This window comes from Megalobrama amblycephala, linkage group LG13 (assembly GCF_018812025.1).
Source record: "Megalobrama amblycephala isolate DHTTF-2021 linkage group LG13, ASM1881202v1, whole genome shotgun sequence".
Taxonomy (NCBI): Eukaryota; Metazoa; Chordata; class Actinopteri; order Cypriniformes; family Xenocyprididae; genus Megalobrama; species Megalobrama amblycephala.
This window is the reverse complement of record NC_063056.1, coordinates 33,880,590-33,900,945: the sequence shown is the minus strand read 5'-3', so window position 1 is coordinate 33,900,945 and position 20,356 is coordinate 33,880,590. Positions and strand designations below refer to the sequence as shown.

General features: G+C 33.7%; 1 protein-coding gene and 2 long non-coding RNA genes across 3 annotated transcripts in view; 2 read left to right on the top strand and 1 right to left on the bottom strand.

Moving 5' to 3' along the window:
- LOC125243069 overlaps positions 1-20,356 on the bottom strand; it is an 84,820-nt gene that overhangs the window by 39,993 nt on the left and 24,471 nt on the right. The window lies entirely within an intron of this gene.
- On the top strand, positions 1,047-2,720 carry LOC125243070. Its single transcript, XR_007178971.1, has 3 exons — positions 1,047-1,408; positions 2,012-2,059; positions 2,148-2,720. It is a non-coding gene; the product is annotated as an uncharacterized LOC125243070 (long non-coding RNA).
- On the top strand, positions 14,270-19,353 carry LOC125243066 (matrix remodeling-associated protein 8-like). Its single transcript, XM_048152348.1, has 6 exons — positions 14,270-14,509; positions 16,908-17,237; positions 17,316-17,636; positions 17,791-17,952; positions 18,200-18,247; positions 18,337-19,353. The coding sequence occupies exons 1-6, from the start codon at positions 14,440-14,442 to the stop codon at positions 18,369-18,371; spliced, it is 966 nt and encodes a 321-aa protein (XP_048008305.1). The 5' UTR covers positions 14,270-14,439; the 3' UTR covers positions 18,372-19,353.

Below are 20,356 nucleotides of genomic sequence, written 5' to 3'. Positions count from 1 at the left end.
TTGTTACGACAACTTGACATAAACCAACACATCATAACCTGTAAGTGTCTTTGTCATGACAACTTGACATTAGCAAAACATCATAACCTGTCATAAACATGACATAGCAGATTAATTATCAAACTTAAAAAACTACTTAGCTTTATGGGTTAACATTACATTACATTATTTTGGTAACACTTCAGTATAGGGAACACATATATAAATGATTAACTATGACTTTTCCCTCAATAAACTCTTAATTTACTGCTTATTATAGTTAATTGTTAGGTTTAGGTATTGGGTAGGATTAAGAATGTAGAATAAGATCATGCAGAATAAGGCATTAATATGTGCTTTATAAGTACTAATAAATAGCCAATATTTTAGCCATATGAATGCTAATAGTAATAAGCAACTAGTTAAAAGACTCTAAAATAAAGTGTTACCATTATTTTATAACAGTGTCATCTTTTTTAAGAAATTTGAAATTGTCTATTATCTGACCTTCTGTTGGTGGAAACTTAAAAAAAACAAAAAACAAAAACAAAAAAAACGAAATGAAAAATAGTCATGACGCTGTTATAAAATTATTTGTCAGAGTATTGTCACTTAATGTCATTTTAATGACAAGTTCAATTTGTACCACTGTACTTGAGCTCAAGATACATATTTATGACACTATTATAATGGCCTCATGTCAAAACCATCCACATGACAGTTTAATGCAATGTTAACCGATAAAGCTAAATTATGTCAAGTTGTCATGACAAAGACACTGACAGGTTATGATGTATTGGTTTATGTCAAGTTGTCATAACTCGGACATCTCAAACAATGTCATCTTTGCATTAAAAATGACATAACTGAGCGAATGACACTTAATGACAGTTGTCATAAACATTCATAAAACCTCCTTCATATTCATGACATGTGTCATGTCATGATTATGAAGGTGTCATGTCAGTCTTATGCACACCCCTTCAAGTAAAGTGTTACCTATTATTTTTAATAATTTTACATAGATATCAAAAAACTGTGTTTTTCAATGTCATTATGGAGTATGGGATATTGATTGATGTGAAAAAAGATAGAAAATTTTAGCATAAGGCAACAAAAATGTGGAGAAAATGAAAACAGTTGAAATTGACAACACCTTCCAAAATATCATTAGCTACAGGTAAGACAAGTGGCTATACTGAATAATGATAAAAATAAAATAAAAAATCCTAATCAAACTGAACCATATGATGATGTTAATTTACGTTTATCTTTTCTCTAGATGCTCAAACCTCAGGTAACATTCCTGGCAACACTGACATGAGTGCAGTAGTGATGGTCACAATAGTGTCTCTGTGTGTCCTCACAGCACTGATCATCTGTGGGATTCTTTATTTCAGAAAACGAAAGCAGAATATCAACAGCCAAAGTAAGTCCTCAACTGAGGTGCTGAAAAGTTTAATACTGTTGAATGTTACATAACAGCATATTTCAAATCATAGTAATGGCTTATTGGAAAGTGGAGATAAAGAGATTGTGTGTGTGTGTGTGTGTGTGTGTGTGTGTGTGTGTGTGTGTGTGTGTGTGTGTGTGTGTGTGTCGTCACCAGGTATACTGTAATATTTGTCATCTACTCTATACTGACCAGTTTTTCAAACAAAAACCTGTCTTAGCTACAATGCAGTCTCTTTGGACTTTTGTTCATTTTGCAGATTTTGTTTCTTTTAAATGACTGAAATTTAATTTATATTTTTTATGCAATTGTAAGATGTTCTGTTAGTATGTCAGTATGTCAGAAAGGGAAATCAACCAGAACTGAATGTACAGTGTAGGATTTTAATGTTTTAAAAGGATATTTCACCCAAAAGTGAAAATTCTGTCATCATTTACTCACCCTCAAATGCCATTTTTCATAGTGATAAGAGTTGGAAAGATGTTGGAAAGAAAGACACTTTATGTTACTGTAACCTTTTTATGCTATATTATGGTAAAATTGATCAGATGGTAAAGTACTTATTTTTGTGTCTTGCAGCTGAAGTGAACTGCAGGCATTCCACATATTATTCTGAAATTCCAGGAGGTAAGTGACATTCAAGTTAAGTCCTCACAAAATATGTACAATAAGTGTATTTGTTTGAGTGTTTTTAATAAAAGTCTTTCTCTTGCAGGACTGGATGTCCCGTTGTATTCTGTAGTTCAACGTACATGAATCATGACCTCTTGTAGGTTACTACAACACAATAATCTTTAAACTGTAATTATATAATAAATAGAATAATCATGAAGTTAAATAATTCATTTTTCATCTGTCCTGAACTACACAAAACATGTTGACAATTAAGCTGGAATAAATCACATCAAATTGGTTTGGACTAATTTATGTGAAATATGCCAAATTTTAGGTGAAATATGCCACATGTAATACTGTACTGCTTGTCCTCTTCAGTCTGAATTTAATGACTAGCATCATTTTGTAAAACACATCACAAGATATGTTATAGCTTGCATTGCCATTTTTGCATTGCTCAGTTTCACAGAATTTATTATCTCACTTCATAACATGGCCAAAAATATAAATGCAGTATGCATCTGCAAATGTGCTTGATTCAAACAATACTTTTTTTCCTTTTTCTTTTACTTTGACCAAATTATTTTTTTAACATTATCTCACAACAGTTGGTGTGAACTGCGAACAAGCGAAGCTCCTGCATGCAAACCAGATGACAATATAATGCTGTGAAATAAAACAGTTTTTAATGATTTTTGTTTGTTTGTTTTTTACTCAGAATGTAATGCATCTGGCAAATTTTTATAAATGATTTAGTATTACAATGAAAATGATTTTTCAATTTATCATTTTACTAAATAAAACAATTTAAATTTAAACACAATTTTATAACATTTAATAGGCATGGACAGCTAGAAGAACTTGTCGTATAGGGACTGCTATAAGCAGACTTCAATACATTCTGTAGTACTACAAGTCTGTAAAAATACAGCCCAATGTATTTTGTTAATATGAAGGATTTTTTCATTGCATTGTGAAATGTCCCAAAACATAACAGAAAACATATTGCCGTTTATGAACATAAATGTTTATACATACATTAAGCACATCAAGTATGGTAAAAGATGCTGGGGAATGGTCTTTCTGAAAAACATTTATAGATTTATACAATGGTTCATTTCTGTTATAAAAGAAACTTGATAAAAAGACTGTGAAACATTTTTATACACACATTCATATGAGAAACACAAATGAAAACTGTTTTGTAGAATGACTATTACTCTTGATTAATATTGTTATTGCAATAACAGATTTAAACTTAGGGGCCGCTTATACGACACTGTTTTCTATGGAAGCCCGTTTCCGCCACTAAAAAAAAAAAAAAAAAACGCCACAAAAAAAAAAAAGGATTAATTGCGATTATTTATCTCAGAATTCTGACTTTTTAACTCACAACTGCGTGTTTATATCTCACAATTGCGAGTTATAAAGTCAGAATTCTGAGATATAAAGTCGCAATTGCGTGATATAAAGTCAGAATTGCGAGATATAAAGTCGCAATTGCGTGATATAAAGTCAGAATTGCGTGATATAAAGTCAGAATTCTGAGATATAAAGTCAGAATTCTGAGATATAAAGTCGCAATTGCGTGATATAAAGTCAGAATTGCGAGATATAAAGTCGCAATTGCGTGATATAAAGTCAGAATTGCGTGATATAAAGTCAGAATTCTGAGATATAAAGTCAGAATTTTGAGATATAAAGTCGCAATTGCGTGATATAAAGTCAGAATTGCGTGATATAAAGTCAGAATTCTGAGATATAAAGTCAGAATTCTGAGATATAAAGTCAGAATTTTGAGATATAAAGTCGCAATTGCGTGATATAAAGTCAGAATTGCGTGATATAAAGTCAGAATTGCGTGATATAAAGTCAGAATTCTGAGATATAAAGTCAGAATTGCGTGATATAAAGTCAGAATTGCGAGATATAAAGTCAGAATTCTGAGATATAAAGTCAGAATTCTGAGATATAAAGTCAGAATTACGAGATATAAAGTCAGAATTGCGAGATATAAAGTCAGAATTCTGAGATATAAAGTCAGAATTCTGAGATATAAAGTCAGAATTGCGTGATATAAAGTCAGAATTGCGAGATATAAAGTCGCAATTGCGTGATATAAAGTCAGAATTGCGAGATATAAAGTCAGAATTCTGAGATATAAAGTCAGAATTCTGAGATATAAAGTTAGAATTGCGTGATATAAAGTCAGAATTGCGAGATATAAAGTCGCAATTGCGTGATATAAAGTCAGAATTGCGTGATATAAAGTCAGAATTCTGAGATATAAAGTCACAATTGCGTGATAAAAAGTCAAAATTCTGAGATAAAAAGTCGCTAATCTAATTTTTTTTTTTTTTTTTAGTGGCGGAAACGGGCTTCCATAGTTTTCACCTAAAAATGGAAAACTTTTCAATGCGTTTTGGCCATTCATTTACATGACAATGGCGTTTTGGGGGCCTGAAAAACTTTTGAAAACGGGTTTCAAAGTGCAAGTTTTTGAAAACAATACCATTACTGTCTCTGTATAAACTACAAAAACTTGAATTTGTAAAAACGGTGATGTCACGCACATGCGTTTTACGTGTTCAGTGTAGGCCTATAGGTGCATAGTGTTTCTTTACAAAGTGATCACCAACTACTGACCTGGCATGGATAATACAGTATTTTTTTATCATTTTTTCGGATCCGTATGAACGGGAATCTTTTTTGACAACGTTGTCGTCTGTATGCGAAAAACACAAAGGACAAACTTTTCCGTTTTTAGTATGTCGTTGTCATGTAAACGTACCCTTAGCTATGCCATGCTGAGGAAATGCCTGCCCATTGTGAATGTGCACAAACAGAGTGAGCATAACTGCGGAACCTGCCAGTCAAAAGTGTGTCAACACCTAAATGCATATGGGACGTGTGCAGAATGCTACATGGTGGCTCTGTTCCCTAAAGCCTCTAAGCAAAACATATTTTGGCCTGAGAGGCTCATAGGGAAGAGCCAACTGAAGGGAGCGTGCAAACTTTTCTGACTTTAGTAGATAGCAGATAGATAACTAAAAAGTGAAAAAAGTCACGTGTCCAAGTCAAATTCAACCATTTCCATTACATCAAGCAACTCCCTTTACGCGGGGCTGACGGAGAGAGTAGGCTCAATTTCACTATCATGTCCTACTCTACAGGATCAGCAAAAGTAAGAGGGAGTGAAGCAGCACTGACCCTGAGCCTGTCTTTACTGCTGAGCCCTGAATCATTTCACATTAAAACACATCACATTAGAGCATAAGGAAACTCCCAATACTCATCCATTACAATTTCAATTTAAGTAGGATTGTTTAAGAGAGAGAAAAAAATGGTATTTAATGTTTTGTTTTTTTGTTTTTTTCATATAAATAAGAGTTCATGTTTGGAATACAGAATTAATTTTAAAACAGGGAACAATTATTGCTGGTTTCCTGTGCTTTTTCTTAATGTGTTTGGTAAAGTGTTCAGAGAGAATAAGACAGTAAATATGTGTGTATTTATAAAGTAATGCTCACTGAGGCCTGCAGAGGGCAGTGTGTGTCTCTTAAAATACTGGCTTGTCCAGACTGCTCACATCTCTAATATCTTAAAGGTGCTCCATGTAAGTTTTGGACTGTACTAAAGCATAAAAATATTTGTTTTTTTTAACGCCTGGGAATGTTACTAGGTGACAGCCCATGTAAAAGGCAACGTTCTCAGGACCTTGCACAACATTTCCTAAAGATCTCTAAAGGTGACGAAAATTCTGAACCTTTACAGAACATTCGGGACATTTCTAAAACGTCCTCTTTTGGTAATGAAAGTTCAGTCTTCATATTTCTAACTTCTAAATCTTCTAATAGCAGCTTTCTAAAACAGCTGCTTTTAGAAAATTTAAAGTTTGCAAATATGACAGCTAAAAACTCCCCATCACAGACAGAATCTCACTGAAGAAGGCCTCTGTATGAGCACATTATTCGATCTTATTTACTTCCGCAAATGTAGAGCAATTGAAAACAACTTTGTAAAAGTGCAAAACTAAAGTGATGTGGTCTTTGCTCATATTGAGTTCAGCTGTCCTACAGTGAGCATCTGTATATGATGGGGAGTTTTCAGCCTTCATATTTCCAGATTCTTAATATCAGCTTTATTAAATTGCGAAGGTAAGTTTCATTATATGAAGTCAAATTCTTTTAACTAACATAGAAAGAAGATATTGAAAGTACATTTGATACACATAATATCAATGTGCTTTGGGTGTGTAAAGGCAGCATGGATGTAACATGCATATGATTAGTGTCATTCATAGGCTACATAAAGGTTACTTATTTGGAAACTTTTGTTGACCTTAATTCTTATTTGTTGTGCTAACAAACAGCTTCTGTATAGCTAAAATTGTAAAGCAAGAAAGTGTTTTACTGACGACAGTCTTGTTTTAATAAACATTGTTTGGTGTGCAAAGACTTACCCTAACAATACATTTATATAAAATTGACATGAAACTCAATGGTAACACTTTACAATAAGGCTCCATAAGTTAACATTAGTTAATGCATTAAAACATAATAACAACTTTTGCTTTACATTTGTTACAGTATTTATTCATCTTTGTTAATGAGTTGATAAAAAATACATCTGTTGACTGTTAGCATATTTCCTTTAAGAAATATTAACAGATAACTTTTGGTTTTAATAATGTATTAGTAAATGTTTAAATGATCATTTACTAATATTAATAAATGCTTTAGAAGGATTTTTCATTCTTGGTTCATGTTAACTAACATAGTTAACTAATTTTAACAAATGGATCAGTATTTGTAAAGTGATACTAAGTCGATTTGATGTTTGGTTCCAGAATGAATCATAGCAAAGAATATACACTAACAGGAAGTGACAGTCAATAGAACGTTCCATTGCAACACCGACGCCCAGCAGCGGCCCTGCGTTTCCGCCATTTTGGGGTGAAAGCGAGTCGGCAGTCCACTAGTTTCTATGGCAATATCAGCTGCGTTGTTAAAAAAAAACATTAAATCTGAAATCTGAAATCCAACCTGAATGATGACAACAAAGAATAAAATACTATCACTAGTGATCATCAAATCCTTTTAACTGTTTATTTTACACACTTTGTGTTTAAATCTTCCACTTTTTTCACAAAACCTGCTCTCTAGAAACCCAGTCAGTTTGGGTTAAAATTCTTTAAAAGGCTTATAAACACTGAATTAATTCCAACATATGAAATTAAATTAAGGACATGCATCTGAAAAATTGGGAAAGTTATATACAATAAATATATGAATATAAAAGCTTGATTTTGCAGTGTTGTCTAATGTCCGTTAAAACAAAAGTTTCCAAAAGTGGGAATTATGCGATAACGGGCACAGCAATGCATCATAAGATTATGTTTGTAGCGCGATCCATTAAAACGTATAAAGTTAGCCTATTTCAATTCAGACCTAGATATTATTACTCCACTAGGTCTGAGATATATTGTTTGCTGCAAACATGATTTGAAATTTATTAATTATTAATTTACTATTAATAAATGTGTAAAGTTGCATAAAATGGAAATATTCAATAAAGTAGGCTAACTACATTACCTCAGATGGTTGAATGGTTGGATTCCACAACTGGTAAAATAAAACATATATAAGACAATACAACATTTACTGTAGGAGCCGTACAATTTACTGGTGACTTAATTTAAAAAACTGTTCTATTGCGCTTCTGATTTGGCAGTGAAATTCGCCGATTTTGGGTGCGTAAGATGTGAAGGATTCTATGGTCCAGTTAGTATTTTCACCCCATAATGGCAGCCGCACTACCAGAGTGCCATCTAGTGGCTGTTAGCAAAAAAAGTATCAAAGTGTCACCTCTTGGGTTCTAAGCTCTTTGATCATAGTTTAAACAAATTGATTTGGTAAAAGAATCACTTGTCGCCACCTACTGGACAGTCACTGAAAAATCCCAACTAATGCACAGACTGACACTCTAATTTGTACACTGTAAAAAATGGTATGAACTATTTACTTAAAAAAAAATATGGTAACAATGCACATGATATTTTGAGTAGTTTTTAAGGTTTAATTCTTTAATGGAATCTACCTGAATAAATCATGTAAAATCTCTTAATGTTAAGATCACATCTTGACACTGCAAAGCATCTCTATTTTGTTGCTGGAGTAATCCTGTGTTTGCGCTTTTCTTGTATTTGTTGGCGGGGCTAAAGAGGCAACCATGCAGAAGTAGGCATTGATCTTCTGCCGAGGCGACCTTTCATCGCACTATGATGTCATACTGAGACAAAATCTGAAACGAGTAGTTTAGCAACTTGGTTTTAATGAAAAAACTTTTTGTTTAATGCACAATGGCCTCTTTGTGTTTTAAAAAGAAAAGTTAAAATCCACCAAAGACAGACACACAGCTATAATATCACTGGTCAATCCCATATTTGTGGAAAATTCTTGCTTAATATCAACTGTCACACTGCTGTGACCATCATATAGACTCCTAAAAGAACTTGTTGCATTTACACCCAATTTTGAGACTTAAAGGGATAGTCCACCCAAAAATAAATATTGTCCCATAATTTACTTACCCTTAAACCATCTAACACATTCGGAGTTATATTAATATAAAAAAAAATAGAAAATAAAAATATCCTGGCACTTCCAAGCTTTATAGAGAATACGATTCTAACGTCACGCCGCGTTGAGTTCTGGGTAACTTCTTTGTTTATACGCCATCTTGACAGGATCGCGCAGCCTTTCCGTCATTGAGTTTAGTTCAGTAATTTGTTTTCTGTCATGATTGTGAAAAATTTCACCATTGTATGTCATTAATGCTGCATCGATAATGGTGATAGTAACTCTGATAATCGTTCTGAGAGAGAACTGGACAATGAGCAACGTTTTTTGCCTTTTCTACGTGTAAAAACAGCAAGGGAAGCAGGTCGAGGAGATGACGAGAAGACGCCGGATGGCAAATCTTTTAGTAATGGCACTGATTAAACCCACTGCATATCACTCAATAAAAGAATCACATTGCTGAATGTTTTTTGAAATTTTTGGTTTAATAATTAACATTGCCTTTTGCGAGTCTTACTCTCACTCCGCTCGTGAATTAGTAGAACTTGAACGGGGACATTCAAATGCTTTTAAGAATGAAGAAACGCTTAATGCACCGAGACAAACACAAGATTCTGTACATATCTGTTAAAGCATACTGTGTGGAGAACGCGTTGCGTTCATATTCAGGGCTCGTCTGCACATCTTTTAATATAATGTCATCATAATACACTAAGCCAGCGTTTTTAAAAGGTGCCCTTGCAAGGACTCACTACTAAACTGTTGACAAGCTCCTAGGGTTTTGATTTTGTTTGTCATCTGTTGAAATAAATATAAAAATACAGTGTGTTCGTGTCCGTCTGTCCGCTGACTGACCCATTATATCTGATTCTCTGGGATCGTGGAAAGGAATATTTACAATGACAACAGTTGTAGGCCTACTCAATATGCTCGTTTAAGCATCATTTAAACGTTTCCAACAAATAAATGAATCGATTTTTCTCAGCGTGTTGAACACATACTTTTATTTGGATATTCATATGATGGCTGAAGCAGCAGCGAGCGTCCAGGTAAACAGATGAACATTGTAAACGAAATTCTACAAAACTTCAGTGAAAAAATAAAAAATAAATAAAATTATCATGCGATGCTATAAAATAGCTTCTGTTCCCTGCAAACGATACCCTTAAAAATGTGAATGTTCCACTTAATGGCAGAAACAAAACAAAAGGTAAGCAAGTATCTGTATCCATTTCAGTGCAAGTAGTAGGGGGCGATCCTGTCAAAATGGCGGCGCCGTCCCGGCATGCAACACGGCATGACGTCGCTTCGTATTCTCTATAATAGGAGTGTTTTTTTTTTTTGTTTGTTTTTTTAGGGCTGTCAAAATAACGTGTTAATTTCGATTAATTAATTTGAGAAAAAATAACGCGTTAAAAAAATTTACGCAGATTAATCTATTCCGTATTGACCTTTGAACCTGGAGCCGTTCTAGTGCGCGCGAGCTCTCTCTGTCTTCAAAGTAAGCACCGTCTTTGCACTCTCTCTACCTCACACATAATAATCTAAATCAACTGACACAATGCTAAAAGTTCGTAAGACCGAATCCATGTTTCACAAGGCGCATTCAGAGAATGTTTTTCCTGAATAACCGCTGGGTGCTCAAAAGAACGTCACCTCATCTTCTCTGACAGGCGCCCTGCACGTGCAGCTGACATAAACCACACTTTCAGTAAACAAACAGAAAATCCTATCCAGTGGTGAAGTGTTTTCTGTGTTGACAAATTTTTTGCGATATCCTAAAAACAGTCGTGATTCGCACGCAACGCGTCAACGTCCGCTAATGTCCAATTTGCGACCTAATGACTCATTTGAACAGATTCATTTTAATGAATCATGACAACAACTGATTCTTCCACACGGTCTATAATGAATCATTTACTCAAACAACTCTGAAGTGAGAACATAAGTGTGCTTACTCCATTTAGCAAGAGTGGTTAGTAAAATTAGCCTTAATAATCCACAGTATTTCAGGTTATTTAAATGACAATGTGTAGTATATTAGGCCTACCTATAAAATCAGTTAGTTTAGACTGGAGTGAGGTGAAACCAGAACAAAGCAAGTTGTTGTTAGCTAGGTGCATTCAATTGTATATGGTAGAAAATTATATTATTAGTTAATATAACTTCTAAATGCTACTTTTTAATACTTTTCAGGTTTAGCAAAAAAGCATTTTCTCTTACAAAGCTATAAAATGATTTTTTTTTTTTTTCATTTATTTATTTTTTTTTTTGCAAAGAGGGCAAGAAAGAATTAAAGTGAGAGTGACGGGTACTTTATTGTCAGTATCGGGCTCGTAGATCACGTGGGTAGGGCACTTTTTACTGTTTGTGTGGATGACCATGTCTGTCACCACCGAAGACCATTTTTGACCAGGGAAAAACCCTCCATTGATTAATTTAAATTGAAATATTTAATACTTTCACAGCAAAAATTATGTATGCGATTAATTTAGATTAATTAATCACAGAGTATGTAATTAATTAGATTAAAATTTTTAATCGATTGACAGCCCTAGTTTTTTTTTGATGGAAGCACAAAAAAAGCACATCCAAACAAAGACAAAGATACAAGTGACTGATGAAAAAACAAAGTCAAGTGAAACTAAAGATGAATAGTTATCATCGGCTAAAATCCTGAACGAAGCATCACTACTAATGCCGCACACACACTTAACGATTGTAAGGCCGATTATGAATGTAAATTGATACTTATGACTGATCGCGCTCAAATGCGTCCAGTCAGAGCCAGTTGCGTTCAGTCTGCGATTACAGTCGATGTTCCATGTGTAAGTATTTAAATCTGCTTCAGTCGCAGGAAACAATCGCTGTATGTTGAGCACAGTCTTAGAATGTTTTAGCAAGTCGTTAAATGTGTGCCCGGCTTAAAATGACTGGAAGCCACTGACCCGCAAGCCTCACACATTCAAGGGAAAAATGGCCGTGTCCGATCTTATGTTAAAAATAAGGTGGATGAAAACACTTTTTCTGGAAAAACAATGGCATACAATGCAAAACATTACTGATTTGTTTATAATTTCTAACTCCCAATAATTATAACCAATTGATGCTTTCGGTCAATTTTGTAAATTTTGTGCCTTTAATATTAACAAGTTTGCTATGCATAAAAACACATCAATAAGATTCACAAATGTAAGAGGGAGTGAAGCAGCACTGACCCTGAGTGTTTGTGTGTTTGGGGTTCTTAAAGTGTGGGGTGCAGGAGATCAGCAAAAAAAAAGGTAAACAGTTGTGAAACAGCATTAAAAAAAAGCTCAGTTCAGTTCTCATACAACAGCGTCAGTATAGTCTGATCAATAAGTGAGAACCCAGTTTGAGAACCACTGCTCTATATGATGATATCTAGGTGAAAAAGTCTCTATGTGTTTGGAATTTATCTGACTTCTGTGATGTGAGGCAGCAAGCAGATGGTCGGTTTAGCCAGTCTGTCTGCTTCCTGACCTGGGCCCCAGTTAGTCAAGTTTCAACTATGTGCCATATTACTAGAGAGAAGAGAGGGAAAAAGAACATATTTTTTCAACAGGTCAGGTCTGCCGAAAAAAAATTCCAATTGTCTATGAACCCTATATTATTCTGCGGACACCACAGCCAGACATTAACAACAGTCTGCTATGTATGCTGTGAATTCAGACGTTATTAGTGCCGACATGAATAACAATCTTAGAGTATTTTCAATTAGATTTAACTAGCATTTTTAAATTTGCTCTAATGTCAGGGGCTCCTGGCAAACATTTGATTATGGTTGCTGGTATCTCTACTTTTCACTTCCATACAATACAACTGGCAATAACTACGGCACTTTTAACAGCTTCTCAGAAGGTGTGTCACTGAGTGGGAGAACCTGTTTGATGTTTTAATCAGAATGAAATAGCGACGTTTTGTCCCACGACTATGCCGTCTCACAGTTGGCCAGTTGCCCTGCTGCGGGGGCCCTGCAACTGGAACTGAACAATGTACAGTCACAAAGTCACAGAACAAAGTCACATCCAAAGCAGTATCTATATCCCTTGCATTCTTACTATCCTCAATTATATTTTGGATGCATGTGATTCTGAAATCTTCTCTGTCAGCCTCACAAGCTGCTATTGTACATCTTCTAACTGTGTTTCGGTTTTAAAAGTTTAAATTAGGGTGTTAATGCATGTGTGGTCCTGCAGATGATTTTTGCATATGAAGGCTGTGATAAAGCAGCAGCCAGTGTTTCTGTGTCTCTGAGCAGATGGATGAGGGAGAGGCTGAGGCGGAGTGGCTGGAGGGATTGAGGAGGAAGGCCATTGGAGACATGGAGGAGCAGCAGGAACCAGAGTCACAGCACTAGAGAATAAACTCAGGTGCATGTGACTGAGAGATAATGGAGTATTTAAAGTCACTTTTCCATATAAGAGATCATGCTTGGAATGTGCAATTATGGCTGGTTTCCTGTGTGCTTCTCGTGCTTAATGTGTTTAATGCAGTGTTCAGAAACAGACCTGTACAGAATGTGTGTATAAAGTTTATTACTCACTGAGGCCTGCAGAGGGCAGTGTGTGTCTCTTAAAATACTGGCTTGTCCAGGTCTCTCACATCTCTAATCTCTTTAAGGTTTACTTTTCTAAACCTCACTCACATGTGATCTTTTCTCAGATCAGCCAACACATACTGCTCATCTCTGCTATATGGTGAAAAATCACTGTCACACCCTGTTTATCATATCATACACACATCCTGGAAATCACAGAATATGTATAAAGAAACTTTATGTTCTTCAATAAAGAGATTTAGGGGAAGAAATTCAGTTCACATATTGACTGCATGTTTTTGTTAGCATTTATAATGAGTTAGAGAGTTGTAATATATTAATAATTTATACTATTATTTCATTATTTTTTTTTATTATTTAATTGATAATATATTAATTTAAATACTCTTAAGTCTTCCTGTGGTCCTCCTGTGGAACTTTGCTGAGGCCCCTAAGTTGGCCCCAGAGCCTGGTATGAGAACCTCTGTTCTAAATTTTAGTTTAAAAATATTTAAAAAAATAAAAGAATAAAGAAAATAAAAAATGTATAATCTATAGTGTAATATACCAATCAGGTGCATGTGACTGAGAGACAAGATAATGGAGTATTTAAAGTCACTTTTCCATATAAGAGATCATGCTTGGAATATGCAATTATGGCTGATTTCCTGTGTGCTTCTTGTGCTTAATGTGTTTAATGCAGTGATCAGAAACATACTTGTACAGAATGTGTGTACATGAAGAAAATTCAGTAATTTATATCTTTAATTATGTGGAATTAATTATTTGCACTATTATATTGTTTTTATCATAACAAAATTTTGTAGCAAGTTGATTGTGATTTGAAATGAGTGCAAAATTGCACGTCTGACATTTTGCACAATCACATTTCCTATTTCGGCACCTTGAAAACAACTGTGTGAATGCAAAAGGTCTTGTGGCTTGTGCTCATATTCAGTCATTCTGCAGTGAGCTGCTTTGAACTCAATGCGATGGAATATTTTCAGTCTTCGTGTTTCCAACTTCTATGTCTTCTAATAGCAGCTTTCTAGCTGCAAAGATTTAAAAGTTGCACATATAATGGCTGAAAACTCCCCATCACAGAATCTCTCTGAAGGCCTCTAAATGAGCACAGAATTAGATATTATTTACTTCCGCATTACATTTAGAGTAGCTGAAACAGCTCTGCTAGAGTGAAGTGATGTGACCTTTTCTCATATAGAGTTCAGCTGTCCTGCAGTGAGCATCTGTATATGATGGGGAGTTTTCAGCCTTCAAATTTACAACTTCTATTTGTTTTAATAGCAGCTTTAGATTGCAATGGTAAGTATCATTATATAAAATCCACAATACTTTAACCAACATACAAACAAGAAATATGCATAATATCAGTTCACTGTGTGTGTGTAAACATGGCATGGGTGTGACATGTATTTGATCAATATTAATTCAAGTGCATTGTATTTAAATAGAATTTTTTACATTGGACATTTTTTCAAAGCAGCTTTGTAGAAAACTATTTCTGTAATAATGACTTTCATGTCACTCATGGTTTACATAGTGTATGCACAATTTGGAAATTGCTGTTAACCTTTTTTTTTTTTTTTTTTTTGTATAAAACTATGTAACCGTTTCCTTTTTAAAGCAAGAAAATGTGTAACTGAATCCATCATGATGGACAGTTTTAATAAACGTTGGTGTGAAAAGGTTCAACTGCATTACTCCAAACAATAAATTTGTAGAAAATATACACAGTTGCTTGAAAAACTATGGGAACCACTTGCAGAATCTGTGAAAATGTGAATAATTTGGTAACACTTTAGAATAACTGCACGCTATGAAGCATTAGTTAAGTCAATTCATCATTTATAAAGCATTAATAAGCAGTTTATAAATACAGCTATAAAGGCTTTGTTCTTGATTTATAAGCATATCTATAATGTGTTTAATAATTGTATTTTCATACTTTATTAATGATCAATTTATCATTTCTAAATTATGTATTACATGATTTACAAACCAGTTATTTAGGAGTTGTCAGTGGTTCATAAGTAAATGATTATTAAACTATTTAAACATACATTTATACATCTTATTATTTAGACATGTAGTAATAATTACTCAGTGTGTTAATAAATGCTTTATTAATACATATTCTTACTGTAATTCATGGTAGTTATAAAGCATTTAGTAGTTGTCGGTTAACTATTTTTTTGTGAGCTCATCTAAAGTGAGGACTATTTATGTCCCATAAAGCTTTACAAAGGAGACTTAAAGGCTCAGTGATCTTCTGCACTGCTGTTCTCTAAGGTTGTAAAGTCAGTACTGAGGTAGTTTTGACACTGTGAAATATTTTATTACGTTATTATTGTTTTAGAAAAGCATTATTTGTTGTATTTTGGCACTCCTGTAATCCATTGTTGGCACTGGTAAATTTTTATTCAGCAATGTTTACACTTTACAGAAAGTTATTGTTATATCAGATTGCATAGGCTTAGTTTCATTTTACTGCACAGTTCTGCTTTCTGGAAGTGTACAGGGATTTTTATTTTCTGTGAAATTGCAGAGGTTTACATTTAATTTTATTCATCAAAAAGTTACCTGTCGTTTCATTTTCTTCCTTGCAATAAATAATTCTATGTTCTGTATCCTTTAAATCTCCTTTGTAAAGCTTTACGGGGCATAAATAGTCCTCAATTTAGATGAGCTCACAAAAATAGTTGACAGACAACTACTAAATGATTTATAACTACCTGAATTAATCATGAATTACAGTTAGAAAATATGTGTTAATAAAGCATTTATTAACACACTGAGTAACTATACTATATGTCTAAATAATAAGATGCATAAATGTACATTTAAATTGTTTATTAATCATTTACTTACACTTTATAAATGATCTTATGAACCACTGACAATTCCTAAATAACTGGTTTGTATATAATGTAATACATAATTTAGAAATGATACATTTATCATTCATAAACTATGAAAATACATAGATATGCTTATAAATCAAGAACAAAGCATTTATAGGTGTATTTATAAACTGCTTACTAATATCTATTAATGCTTTATAAATGATGAATTAACTATTTACCAATGCTTTACTAATGCTTCATAGTGTGAGTTATTCTAGTGTTACCCTGTAAATTACCACTTCACAATAAGGTTCCATTTGTTAACATTAATTTACTACACCAGTAAACATGAACTATAACAATAAACAATACTTCTAAAGCATTTATTAATCTTAGTTCATTTTAACTAATTAGTTAATTTTAGTTAATTAGTCATTATTTATTCGTTAAGTTGTACTGTGACATGAACTAACAATAAATAGTTGTATTTTTATTAACTAATGTTAACAAAGTTGAATAAATACTGTAACAAATGTATTGCTCATTGTTAGTTGATGTAAGTTATTGCATTAACTAACATAAACATTTTTTTAATTATTTTCAAGTTTTTCCAAAGTCTATTTAAGGATTTTATATTTTTGTACTCTGACTTTCAAAAGGATCATTTCATAAAATGCTGACAGCAGTTCATCAGCTTTTTTTTTTTTTTTTTTGGTTCTCATTTCATACAATCTATTAATACATTTAGAGGTAGAACCATTTGGTAAACAGTATATGCTGTTTATTACTGTAAGCGCTGTGGTTTCCATGTCTCGGCTCTCTCAGTACATCTCGTTTTGCTCTTTATTTCCTTTTAGTGGCGACACAGAGACCCTGCAAGCAGGTCCATCGGTTGAACATAAATTATGTTCAGGGCGACAATATGTCTATTTCTTGCCTAACCACAACCCACCCGCTTGAGTCTCTGACAGTGAAACTACGCAGAACTGACCCGATTAAAGACATCCTAATGTATTCAGACACCTCTCCAGCATCAGAGCATCAGAGATGGTCTGTGAGAAATGATTCTGGTAATGTTACACTTTACCTGAAAGACATCAGTTTATCTGATCAAGGCCGTTATGAATGTGAAGTCTACAAAGATTTGGATTGCCTTAATGCAACTGTTCTTAACCTGAGGGTCAGAGGTGAGAATGCCAATTTCTAAAATGAGCAAATAATCCCCATGAAAACTATTGTAATAAAAAATGTTTCTCTGGTTTCAGAGTGTAAAACTTTGGACTCTGTCCATGCGACTCCAGACTCTTCAGTGTTGCTGCCATGCTCTGAACATCCTCTACAAAACAGAACTGATCAAGCGACTTGGAAAATCTTTCATGGTCACCAATCAACAGAAATAGCCCAATACCGCCCTCCAAACAAGCCCTCAAACAGCACAGAGAGAGACACGAGGCCTCTGTATGAGAGAGCCAGAATACTAGGGAATGGATCTCTGTTTATAAGGGATGCAGTAAACACTGATGGATCATGGTATCAGTGCAGAGTGAGTGAAAAAACCTGCTATGAGGTGAAGCTGGTGATGAAAGGTTTGTTTTCAATGCAGTATTTCTAACTCTTTCTATCTCAATGCAGACTCTCTGACAGACATTCACATTTATAGATTTTTAGCTAAACTATGCTATTAATATGTAGGGTGGTAACCCTGTTTCTCCATTTACTCTCATTACTATTGTTCTCTAGTGATCACAGATGCTCCAACCCCAGCTGACAGTCCTGCAGCAGTAACAATTAATCTGATAGCAGTAGTGATGATCACAATAGTGTCTCTGAGTGTCTTCATAACACTGATCGTCGGTGCGACTCTTTATTTCAAAAAAGGAAGGATCAAAATCAACAGCCAAAGTAAGTCCACAACTGAGGTCCTGAAAAGTTTAACACTGTTGAATTGTTCTTTAACACCGTGTTTTAAATCATATAATAGCTTATTGGAAAGAAGAGAACCGGACATACCTTATACATTTAATGTTTATATTGTAATATCTGTCATACTCTACTGACCAGTTATTTGAACAGAAACCTGAATCTGAATCTTCTGAGTGTGTAAATACAAATATAGAAGTTGATCAGTACTTATATTTGTGTCTTGTAGTTGAATTGGACTGCTGGTCTTCTGTATCTTATTCTGGAGTTTCTGGAGGTAAGTAATATTCATTGTAAGTCCTTACAAAATATGTACAATAAGTGTAGTTGTATGAAGTGTATTTAATAAAAGTCTTTCTCTTGCAGAGTTTGATGTCCCGTTCAATTCTTTAGTTCTTTAAAACAACACATGAATCATGACCTCCTGTAAGTTACTGCAACACACGATGAATGGTGTAATTTTGTAAACCACATCACAAGATTCACTTTGTAACATGGCTGCACGTATAAATGGAGTATGCACACATCTGCAAATGTGCACACGATTCAAAGAATACATTTACTGTCCTTTTATTTGACCAAATTAATTTTTGAACTTCCAACAGTTGGTGTGAACAAACGGAAGCTTCTGCATGCAAACCAGATGAGATGTATGATGATTTAAATGAATCTTATGTATCTGCTTAAAACATAAAAAAATAAAAAATAAATCTTTGAGAAAGTCCTAATTTAGTAATTTAGCCATCTGTCGCAAATCATATTAAAGGTGAAAATCAGTTATATAAAAAAATGGGGGTTCTACTCAGTGTAATGTTTTTTTATTATGATTTAATATATGAATGATTTATAAAGATTTTTAATCATACTTTATCAATATTCTTTCTTTTCTTTTTTTTATCATACAAAACAGACTGTGACTGAAATGTGTTTTGTGAGAGACAGTCATAGCATGACACAAATGACACTGATCAGATGACTGAGATCTGATACAAGGGCTACAAGAATTAGAAATTTGAAGACATTATTAGACATTATAGATTTTGCTCTCATCCTTAGCAGCAGCTTTATTTTCATTCTTTTTCTTCAGAATTCTGGACAAGTTGAACATTATCATCATATTCAAGTGAATCCAAAGGCAATCTTTAAAGGCTGAATCTTTTTGTGTTTTACAAAGAGTCAAAATCCACACACAGTGTATAGTATCACTGATTCATCCCAATCTGTGGAAATTATCACTTAATATCAATGTTGTAATACTGCTCCTGTATTAACACATAGCTGAAAATATTTTTTATGTATTTTATCTGTTTTCATGAATGGCTTGGCATTACTATGAAAATGCTTTTTCTATGCATTTTAAAAAATAAAACAATTTGAATACAACTTTAACTGTCAGTGAATTTTATAGCCATGGACAGCTAAAATAACTTGCTGCAATTTTGACACAATTTGGTCTTCTATAAACAGATTAAGTGTCTTTGTCTGTTACTGCTACATGTTTATATTACTGTGAGTCTTTAGGGACAACACCAGTGTTTTCTCAGACATAATTATGCTTTAAGATATGTTACAGAGTTGACAGTTTTTTACAGTTCAGTTTGACAATTCTTTTGCTCCAGTTTGTAAAACTACAAGCTGTTTATTTAATGATATTTTTATAATACCATTTTTTATTAGTTTCATGTTAACACTTTAGAATACTGTTCCGACAATAATGAATAACTACGCAGGAACAAATGAGTAACACATTCTAGTAACTACTATTACCTAGCAAGAAACTCAGATTAACAAATTAGTAAGTATAATAGTGCTCAGTTGAATGTGGTAGTTCACTATTGACTATTGATAAATGACTACCATTTTTTTTCATGCCTCCTGGAGAACTACTAAGAACTACTATATACAGTGGCATGAAAAAGTATGAACCCCTTGCAGAATCTGTGAAAATGAGAATTATTTTAATAAAATAAGAGGGATAATAAAAAATGCATGTTATTTTTTGTTTAGTACTGTCCTGAGTAAGATATTTTACATAAAAGATGTTTGCATTTAGTTCACAAGACAAAACAATAGCTGAATTTATTAAAATAACCCCATTCATAAGTATGTGAACCATTGATTCTCAATACTGTGTGTGGTTACCTGATGATCCCCGACTGTTTTTCTGTTTTGTGATGGTTGTTCATGAGTCTCTTGTTTGTTCTGAGCAGTTAAACTGAGCTCTGTTCTTCAGAAAATTCCTCCAGGTCCTGCAGATACATCAGTTTTCAAGCATTTTTGCATATTTGAACCCTTTCCAGCAGTGGAACACGATGCATTAAGAGCCGAGGGGTGAAAACTTTTGAATTCAAATATCAAGGTAAATTGTACTTAATTTTTCTGCCGG

Coding starts and splice junctions, on each gene's coding strand:
- LOC125243066 (XM_048152348.1), top strand. CDS start 14,440: ATGATGGGGAGTTTTCAGCCTTCAAATTTACAACTTCTATTTGTTTTA. Junction 17,637..17,790: donor GGTGAAGCTGGTGATGAAAG/GTTTGTTTTCAA, acceptor ATTGTTCTCTAG/TGATCACAGATGCTCCAACC. Junction 18,248..18,336: donor TTATTCTGGAGTTTCTGGAG/GTAAGTAATATT, acceptor TTTCTCTTGCAG/AGTTTGATGTCCCGTTCAAT.